General features: G+C 34.3%; 2 protein-coding genes across 2 annotated transcripts; both read left to right on the forward strand.

Moving 5' to 3' along the window:
• Positions 1–1,160: 1,160 nt before the first annotated feature.
• LOC141836500 (uncharacterized) lies at positions 1,161–5,923 on the forward strand. Its single transcript, XM_074724007.1, has 8 exons — positions 1,161–1,314; positions 1,887–2,062; positions 3,350–3,414; positions 3,510–3,611; positions 3,719–3,874; positions 4,880–4,990; positions 5,225–5,354; positions 5,431–5,923. The coding sequence occupies exons 1-8, from the start codon at positions 1,226–1,228 to the stop codon at positions 5,538–5,540; spliced, it is 939 nt and encodes a 312-aa protein (XP_074580108.1). The 5' UTR covers positions 1,161–1,225; the 3' UTR covers positions 5,541–5,923.
• A 3,773-nt stretch (positions 5,924–9,696) lies between these two features.
• On the forward strand, positions 9,697–10,041 carry LOC141835591 (zinc finger protein 2-like). Its single transcript, XM_074722980.1, has one exon. It carries the CDS (start codon positions 9,697–9,699, stop codon positions 10,039–10,041), a length of 345 nt encoding a protein of 114 aa, XP_074579081.1.
• Positions 10,042–10,568: the final 527 nt, after the last annotated feature.

Here is a 10,568-nt window from a genome sequence, read left to right on the forward strand (position 1 = left end):
AGATTGATTTCTGAGCGCACATGAATTGTATTCTGAATTTATCCGATGATACATGGAATCAATATATTAAAAAAGAATCGAATTGTCTGTGAGAGGAATGAGCCGTTTGTTCAGTTTTCCATATCCTCTCTTGTAAATCAATTCCTTGGCGTTCAAGACTACAAAAATTTTTTTAATACAAACACTTTAGCGGTTCAAACGTGATGCGGCCCCAAACTGTAATTGATCACGACGAATATTTTAGAGATATTCCCTGACTTCGTCAAGATTCGAACCCTTACCTTCTTCTATAAATCTACTTTGTTCGTTAACCAACTCATATGCTTGTAAATCAATTCCTTGGCGTTCTTGAGATTAGGATGGGTGGAGCAATAACAAACATGAGAAGAATGCAATGTAGAATTCCTAATTGCGTAATGCGAAATCGACATGGATGAGCATAGAAGAAGAGAATGATGCATGCCCATATGTTACATAAGGCTCCACCCACGCCATCGAAGAGATCTTTCGAGTTTTTGGATGCATTGCATTGATACTGCAGGGCAAGCACAGGAAGCATCCATGGCGTCAACAGAAGCTTGGGCTCGGGGCTGACATGGAAGCCGCCCTTCGTCCTCGCCTCCCTCTTCAACTGGACGAGCTCCTTCTCCTGCGAGACGAATTCAGACGACGTCCCCCTTAGGTTAAACAAAAAAAAAAAAAATCAGTTTTTTAGGGTTTCGTACTCCTTGGCGTACTGCTGGGCACGGGCGAAGATTAGTTTCCAGGTCTCGCGAGCGCCCATTGTTCTTCCCGCTTCCGCTTCTTCAGCACCGATTCGGGGATCAACACCTTCGGTTCCACCGTCGCCATCTCGAAACGCCTATGCCAGAACAACAAAAAGGAGAGTCCGATCGCAATGGAGGGCGGGAGTGACTCGGCCGCCGGCTTTGATGACTCTGTTGTGGCTCGTTGAAGGTGGGATTAGGGTGTTGAAGGTGAGAAGGAAGAACCCCGCATCAGACGGTTGGTGTTGTAGCCGGCCCATAGGCAATTGGGCCGAACGTGGCGAAGCATACGTAAACCTAATCGGGGTTTTTAGAAGGCTTTTTTCGGATTTATTTTCTCGATCTGTCACCTGTCCCAATTCAAGTGCGTGAGGTTTCAGAGGAAGCGACCAGTCGGCGGCTGGAGGACCAATTGGGGATCATGATCGAGTAGGCGCATTCTTTTCGCTCTGCTGACCATGTTGCCGCTGCCATCCAATTTGGTCGCTCGACGTCTCGTAGCGTTCGCTCTGCCGTCTTTGCCATCAGCGCCGCTTCCTTCTCCGAGGTTGTCTTCACGACTTTCACTTTTCTAGCCTTCAGTTGAATCAACTGTCGTCAATTTTTATAGTGATTCAGGACAACAATTTTAACTTTGGTCTGTTATTTGAAGGAATTTACTCCGCTAATGCGAAAATCTACCAATTTGCCTAGTTTTTGGATACCTCACTTTCTGAAGGTCTAAGTTTTGATCATATTCTCACATATGGCTTTCCTTTGTGAACTTGTGAATTTGTTAATTTTATCAATAAGACAATGGTTTGAGAAACTTAGATAGGGCTTTACCTGGATTGTGTTGAACAAGATGGATGAATGTCAGTTGTTACGAATACCAAATCAGAATTCATACATTTTGCCTGGTTGGAGAAAAAGATACAGTGGATGAGCTTATTTTCAACGACTTTCTCAACATGCATGCAGGATATTTTGATCTTTTATCACATTTCACTTTTGACTATTTAATCCTTTCCCACGCTATGATTGCTCCCTTCTTTTTATTGATTAGTTCTTGTGATAACGCCAAAAAATGGTGCAAAAGTATGCTGGTATTATTAAAGGTATGTTGTTCATTACTTGCAGGGAGGCACATCTTTGGTGTGTAAAACCTGATGAGCTGAAGGATGCTTCCATATTGCAAGAGTATATGAAAATTCTCTCTCCATGTGAAAAGGAAAATGTTTTATCTATAAAAGGAGAAGTGCTGCAAAAATGTGCTCTACTTTCTCGTGTACTAGTCAGAACTACACTTTCAAGATGTATGCTTGATTTTCTTCATGTTATTTATTTATTTTAAACGTGTGAAAATGTCCATGCACAAGCCTCTTATGGGGAGATTTTAACATAAATGATATGGTAAAAAAAAAACTAGACAACGTGGTATCACTTCTTTATTTTCCAAGATTTCTTGAATAGAAGTCTAGATGATATCTAAGAAGTTGTTACTTGTAAGTTCCTCTGAACAGGTAATAGTAGATGTACTGAAGTAATAGTGGAAACCTGGTGTTGCCCTTCCACAAATTTTGTTTTGGCCTAAAATTTATAGTTGAGAGGAACTCAATTATAGAAGACGAGTTAGATTAATCTTATAAATGCAAGTGCCATGACAAATTGTTAAGCCAAAGCTAACATCATTTTTTTTCCTTTACAAGTAATAACACTAGCAAACAAATCAATATTGCAATACCTGCCTAACATCAAAAGAAATCTCTTTTATCTTTCAATCACTAGTTTTAATGGCAGTTCCATGTGGTCCAGCAGCAAAAGTGTCTCTTCATTTTATTTTGTGAGACAAAATATTGTGGTTTTTAAACTCAAATATGCTTATATGATTTCATAGAATACATGCACTCACTGACTAGTTACTGCTATTTGTAGCTTGCTTGGTTACCTAGAACTTTTCAGTTTTTCTTCTTTTAATTTTCCTCTCTCCCTTCAATGTCAATTATCAATACGTAGCTTTGTTTGTTGAAAATAGGTACAAAGTACATTTAGTTTTACTTTCAACATACAGCTTAGGGATTGTCAACTTTACTCAAGTCTGTTATGGGTCTAATCATGAATGGGGCTTAGTTTCAATCGTTTATCCTAAGCTTAACAGGAAATCACTCAATGGCATAATGCATTATCTATGACCATTTACTAGGTTTTTAATTCCAACATAGCCCCTATTCTAGTTTGGTAATCCTGTGGTTTCTGGATTTATGGATTGAAGGGTTATCTTCAGTATCATTGTAGACATTTATTAGCACAAGTTGTTGCTTGCCAATATTCTAGGCACTGAACTAATTATAACTTACAGACTCACCACTGCAAAACCAAATTGAAATATGTTCTTTTCCAATTTAAATTGTGTATCTTTTATGCGTAGTGCGTCATCATTGCTTCTGTGGTATATGTAGATTTCGAAACATAAATATGAAAGTTTACATTCACTGGAATTCTAAACAGGTTGTCTCTTTCATGTTAGAACGGATATGTTGATTGGCTATAAGTTTGTATTCTCTGTAATACTAAACAGGGATATCTCTTCCATGCTAGACTAGATACTGATTGTAGAATCAATCCAAGATCATTCAAGTTCAAGAAGAATAGATTTGGAAAGCCCGAGGTAATGGATGAGTTGACTCCTGGTCATTATTGCTAAACCTTTTTCATTGAAATTCATGTGTGATTAACTAATTGCAATTGTAAATTTCCAAACAGGTAGAATGGCAACAAAATGATGTCGGTTTTCCACCATCATTGCAATTCAATGTTTCACATACATCCTCCTTGATTGCATGTGGCATTTCAGTAAATGATCCTGTAAAATTCTGATCAAATTCTCCTACTGTGTTTCTTTATCTTGAAGCTTTGGGTATTGTGTTTGCTGGTCTTGTTAAGACAAATTGATGGTTGCTTCTGCATTACAGATTGGAATTGACGTTGAAGAAAAACAACGGAGACCAAATGCCAGTGTTCTCTCTCTAGCTAATCGTTATTTTTCTCCTCCTGAAGTTCAATATTTGAATTCTTTGGAGGGCTCTGACAATCAGAAAATTGAATTTATTAAACTCTGGACCCTTAAAGTAAGACTTCTCTTAGTTGACTTTTCATTTTCCCACTTAAGCTGCTATTTTTCAGTTTGCATGCATTGCTTTTAGAGTCAATTTTAACAACTTGTCTTGGATCCTGAAGAAGTTTTTAAGGCATGATTTCTTTAATATCTGCAAGTTGAATTATGATCCTATAAAATTTTTTAATATCTGCAAGTTGAATTATAGCACCTCCTACTGTTGTACAATATTAAAGATTTGCTGTTCATATCCAAAGCTTGTTCACGCGTGATGGATTGAATTCAACTTGACCTCTACATTTATATTCTTAATGAGGCTTTGCATCCAAAATACAAGGAACAAAATTTATATATATGAGTTTCGGATCATAGGGACCATCACCAATACATAAAATAAAATAAAATGCTAGATCTTGAAAGGCTCCCAATGTTTAAATTTTCGTTCTTTTATAAATGTGAAGCTATAATTTTATTCTAGAGTTTGCATGATAATATTGGCACAAAAACTTAGTTGCTTCTTCCTTAACTATCTTGCTTTCTTTACTGATTCAAATGAATTGCTGTTATGCTCAACTCACAGCTATCGTAGAATCTTATCATATTGACATTAGTGGATAAAGAATCTTCAATCAAGGATGTTAAAGGAGCTAACTTTTGTCAACATGTTCTCTCAGTCAAGGTAGAAAAATGTGGTCTTTGTTCTATTCTAAATGCCAATCAAAAGGAAAAAAGGTAATCTGTTTAAGACAAAGCACAAAATTAATTTGTTCTCAAAAGTTCAGGTCGTTGTACTATTCTGAATGATGTGTTTGTTTAATTAATGCTTGTAACAACTGTCATTTTGTCTTTCGGACCACAGTTTGTATGTTCCATCTATTATTATGAACTATTTGAATGGTTACTGCTCTTGTTTATGTTTGATGTCAAACCTCCAAACTGATAGAAATATCGAAGAGAAGAGCACAGTAGGAAAAAGTGCCGGACATATAACTGATGAAATTGGTTATCTTACCTGCAGGAAGCCTATGTTAAAGCCCTGGGAAGGGGATTTTCTGGTGCACCTTTTCGGAAGTTTACGATTCGGTTTGAAACAAGACGAGACCTTGTTTCCCAGAAGCTGAAAACTGGAGTACGTCCCAATTATTCTATCTGCAATCTGCTTAAAACTATGGGAGAAGCACAACAACAATAACTATCAAATCTATCGTTCTATTTATATTTAAATAAATTTTATCTTATTTTATCATTATTAATTAAGGTCTTATTTTAATGTGCGTATTTGATATAATTTCATATCAAATACGCAACTAGACTACAAAAGTATCAAACACTGAACCATTTGAGATCTCTAATATTGTTTCAGGGATTCAGAATAGTTGTGGAACCAGTTTCTGATCATGAAACCCTGACCGCGAACTGGCAGTTTGCGTTGGCTGAAATAACCGAATCACACTTTGCGGCAATTTGTATGGGAATGGATGAAAACGACACGGGTAAACGAAACACTCGAACAACATAAATTAGATTCTTTTTGTTCTTCCCTTGAAAGCTTTTTTTTTTTTCCTGCAGGTAAAGAGCATGATTTACTCAAACTAAAAGTTTGGAAGACTCTCCCTTACATTGAAGATGAATGTTTATCAGACTCAGGGGCTGTCATAAAAATTAGTGGATTGTCTTGACCGCCGTAGTTGTCGACGACGGCGCCGTCTTTGCCATCACCTCCGTTCCCCTGCCGACCTCAAGAATGTTCTTTTTCCCTCCACATCATCGTCGACACTATGACAGTGAGTCAGTGACAAGCTCCAAAAGTTCTCCAGCCACATTGCCATCCTCCTTGCCACCCTCTTCCAGGTAGTAAGGTGGGATCTCCGGCGTCCGATCGTAAGGTACCTTTGCCCGATTCAGATGAGGTCGGCGGTCGAGGGTCGGGGTCTCCAATGTTAACTCTAGCTCAAATCCTACACAAAGAAAGTATAAAAGAAGCGTCTAAAACGGAGATGATTCGAGTGGATGGACTTGTTGAACTCTATCAACCTCATAATTTGCAAGATTATCGATAACAAGAGGGTATATAGCCATTGAATTTCTCAATTTGTTTCTATCTTGGCATTCACTCGTGCTCTTGATTTAACAACTTGAACTATTAAAAACTTCTAAAATTCTACCAATCCATTCATTCACTGAATCGACGCACTAAGATTCAAGAGTAAAATTTTACATGTATTATAGTAGTTATAAAATCATAATTATTATAGTTCATAATTTATTAAAAAATATTTATGTTATAAAAGTTATAAAATCGTAATTGCTACAATGTAAATTCAATTATGTTAATCTATTATATACGTTATAACAATTATGAAATTATAATTGCTACAATTATTCATAATTTGAAATCATATGTTATAATATGAATCTAATTTTATCTAATATTCATATTGTCGTTGTTACAAATGAAAGATAATATTATTAAATAATATTTTAAAATAATTAAATAATTATACATAGTTAAACAGTGAAATAGGATATTTCTTTGATAAAAAATTAAAATATTTTTTTTATTTTTGTTCATATATATTAATATGATATTATATATATATACATAGGACCACCTCCAATCAAACAGTTGCTTTAGGCATTAAGCTGTCTGTCATGAGTGGGACATCTTCAATTTTTTCACCATATATATATATATATATATATATATATATTAAAATTCTTTTGGCTAGCAAGAAATGGACAGTTGAGGATGGTGCAATTGTACGTGTACATGTCCACCGGCATCTGAATTAATTGACTGTCGAAAGTTCTTGCACAGTTTGTTTATATTATCAGAATGTCTATAGATCTGCTACAAAGTGAAGTTAAATAATTGATTCTAATGTGATCTAAGAAACATTGCTCCAGGAAATTCAGTTTTATTTTTTATTGAATAAAAATTAAAAGGACATCTTTGTTATTAAAATCTTTTAAAAAATTGATGTTTATCTTTCATTTCGTTGTACATTTTATTTTTTAAAATTATTATTATTATTATTATTATTATTATTATTATATAATTATAATATTTTATAATTACTATAACTGCACAATTACAACAATTATGGAAATTTTATTTTTTATAATAAAATATTGATTAAAAATAAAATATCAATTATATATAATTTGTAATTATTATAATATAATATTGATCCATATTAATTATTATTGACTAACATTGATTATTGATAAAAGTGCTCATTATAATAGTTGTGTTGTTATTAATAATGCTATAATATAATATTGATCAATTTTGTTTAGAGATAAAGTGTTTATATTACAACAACTATATATACACTATAACGGTTAAAACATAATGTTATTAATATTAATTAAAATTAAAATATTTATATTGTAATAATTATGAAATCATATATGTATAATTACGTTAGAAATTAGTTGCTAATACATCAAAAGTAAAGACAGTTTAAAAAGTAACATATACGGATGACACATTTTTTTGATAATAAATAAAAAGATTTATTTGTCATTTTAATAAAAAATATGCTATTTTGATTTTTGTTCATTATTTATTATTTAGATACTATTTTTTTATAATTTAAGTATCATTATTATTGTGATCTAACTACTATTCAAAAAGTTTCTTACAAATCTATTCGGTCTTATAAAAATTTTTCATCTGTCATTAGGATAAATCAAGAAACATGATTGGGTTCTAATGGACTGCTCAACGTCATAAATTTTTCAAACTCTCCAAATATAATATATGTCATTCATGAGATTTAAACTCTCATTGCTTATGGAGTTTATTTTATCTCTTACCATCACATCATAATTTCAGAGTCATTATTTGATTGCTAAATAAAAAAAATTAGATTTGCTATCTCCACAGGCGGAGCCATATTATAAGTTACCTGGGCTATAGCCTGGAGGTTCGATGGTGCAAAAGTTTGAATTTACGGATGGGAGAAATTTTTTTTAAGAGAACGAAGAAGATAGCCTCAGGTTATCACGTCAGCATAGTCCACAGTCAAAGATCAGCCCATATAAATCGCTCGGACTAGCTCCGTCATTGTTGCTACTTCAATAGTCCCTTAGAGTTGATTGCATAGGGGTAGAGGAAGATAAATTCAGGCACACATATTTGAATGAATGATAGATTATAAATTCCTATAAAATTTAATTTTTAATTATTATATTAAAAATATCATAAGTGTTCATCGTCTACGATTTGATTTAATTCTGCGGCTATTATTTGATTGGTACATGATCGGATAAGAGAGGGAGGGAGGGCGAGGAGGAGGGACAGAGGGGGCCCGTTGGGATTGGGATATGCGTTGCATGCACATGCATGTTTTTGTTTTGTCCAAAACGCCAAAGGACACATGACACAGATCCTGTCCGGCTCTTTCCCAACAACTTTTAATCATCAACATCTCTGTGCATTGCATATTGGTGTGCATGTATCCATCGACCTCATTAAAGCATTCCATTAATGCATGCATTTGGGCTGGCCATTAATATTATATATAATCAATTCCTTTATCTCTATTATATTATTATAAATTTTCCTGATATATTAATAGGATCATAAAAAATAGAATAATATTAGGTCCGAGGAGAAAAAAAATATAATCATAAAAAATAGAATAATATTAAAAAAAATAAATCAAAGAAGAAAACTAAGACTAGAATTTCATAGTATATAAAATTTGCTTATACCATAATTATTGTCCAATAACCTTAACGAATTATTAGATCTCAAGTTTGTGAGTCGTGTGTGGGTCATGTTTAATTCTGATCTAAAGTAAGATCGTGTGTATTGAATTTGTTGAAATAGAGCCGGGCATGTAAGTTGAGCCTACGGTACTAGAGGGAGATTAGTACTCACTATGATTTCCAACAAACTTAAATTTGTGTACATTATCAAACCATGGATATATCACATTATATTCTTGTTTTTTTTTGCCATTGAAGTAGCTCAATTTAAGCCAATCAAATTTATTTAACATGCTTATATCTCTTACTCTATAAAAGGATCTAATATTTTTAACTATTAGTCTAATCAATCTATTTATCCATTTTAGCCTCCGGGGCAATGATGCGATGGTAAGTGATAGAGTGGTATACCTATGCAACGAGAGTTTGATTTCTACATTGAGCACTTTTAGACACCCCGTGGTGCTTGAACCATTCGTGATACTGGATCATCCACCATGAACCATTTGTGCTTTTCAATTTACTTTGATGGCTGGTGGAAAATTTTTGTGGAATCAGACTGATTCAACAAGTTAGATATCTAAAAAAAAAAAGATACATTGACATCATCTCAATCATATCAAACATCCAATTGCACAAGGAATAATTAATAACTATATCAAACTTCTAAGATTTGAATTAAATACAAGAGTAACTAACTAATTCCAATTAATAAAAAAACAAATACAGTCTTAACACTAGTTAGGAACACAAAAGACAAGCAATGTCAAACTAAAAGTCTGAATAATTAAAAGAATCATCATGATATATGATTAACTGCATGCAATATCTGTGTGATGTGATCAAGCTGAATTGAATATATATATAATTATGAAATTTGAATGAAATTCTGAGAGAAGTGTGATGGCCAGTTTGGACACACAGTTGCATGTTATTATATGAAGTTATCTACCATCCATAAACATTGAAAGCCACTGTCACCATTGCAGTTCCTGCTCTATCTATCTCTATATATACTCTCTCAATATGCACTTCAGTTTTGATCTGAGCTTCCAAAACAGTCTTCATCTCGATCGAGATATAGAGATATACATATATATATATATATCGCTGTAAATGGATAGGTATAGCTTGGAGGGAGGAGGGCAGGAGTGCTTGAACCTGGAGCTCGGGCTGCTGCCTTCGGCCCCCTCGCCGGCGCCGGCGTTCACCTGCACGTACTGCCGCCGGCGGTTCTTCAGCTCGCAGGCGCTGGGCGGCCACCAGAACGCCCACAAGCTGGAGCGGAGCATCGCCCGGCGGAGCCGCGAGCTGGCCGCCGCCTTCGCCGCCGTGAGGCGCGCGCGGACGGAGCCCCCGCTTCCGATGCCGCCGGCGTTCGAGAGGAGGGAGGAGGTGGGTGAGGATAGGAAGAGGCGGCAGCCGGCGGAGCAGGACATCGACTTGTCTCTCAGACTGTGACACTACTGCTAATTAATTAATTACTAATTAGTTACATGCATAATTAAGCTGCGACCATGTTGCTAATTATATTAATTACTAGAGATCAATCGACTTAAATGTATTATGTGCTCTAATAAATTCATCGTGAACTTTTAAAATTATATTATTGTATGCTTAAAATTATTACCATGTAACTTAGAAATCACTAATTCAAGTCTCAAAAAAATCTCTTATAAATTAAAGCACCCTTTCTCAAAATCAAATATTGACGAATTTCATGCATTTTTTAATGAGATTTTAACAATGTGATCAATTTAATGTATTATGTTTTAATAAGTATATATGTAGTCTAGATTACAAATGGATATGCTATACTCGAATTAAATTTTTTTTAATTATTATATTATATAAATTATTGAAAGGTAGAATTAATCATAGATCATGTATAATTAATTTTTATTCTTTCAAAAATCAAAATGTATAAATAAATTTTGACTAGATTTAGTATAAATATTCTTTCTATTAATTAGATTAGTTACCATATA

The sequence above is a fragment of the Curcuma longa genome, chromosome 10, assembly GCF_044706935.1.
Source record: "Curcuma longa cultivar G26 ecotype Majalengka, Jawa Barat chromosome 10, ITB_CL_G26_1.1, whole genome shotgun sequence".
In the NCBI taxonomy this organism is placed as follows: Eukaryota; Viridiplantae; Streptophyta; class Magnoliopsida; order Zingiberales; family Zingiberaceae; genus Curcuma; species Curcuma longa.

Coding starts and splice junctions, on each gene's coding strand:
- LOC141836500 (XM_074724007.1), top strand. CDS start 1,226: ATGTTGCCGCTGCCATCCAATTTGGTCGCTCGACGTCTCGTAGCGTTC. Junction 1,315..1,886: donor GCGCCGCTTCCTTCTCCGAG/GTTGTCTTCACG, acceptor CATTACTTGCAG/GGAGGCACATCTTTGGTGTG. Junction 2,063..3,349: donor CAGAACTACACTTTCAAGAT/GTATGCTTGATT, acceptor ATGCTAGACTAG/ATACTGATTGTAGAATCAAT.
- LOC141835591 (XM_074722980.1), top strand. CDS start 9,697: ATGGATAGGTATAGCTTGGAGGGAGGAGGGCAGGAGTGCTTGAACCTG.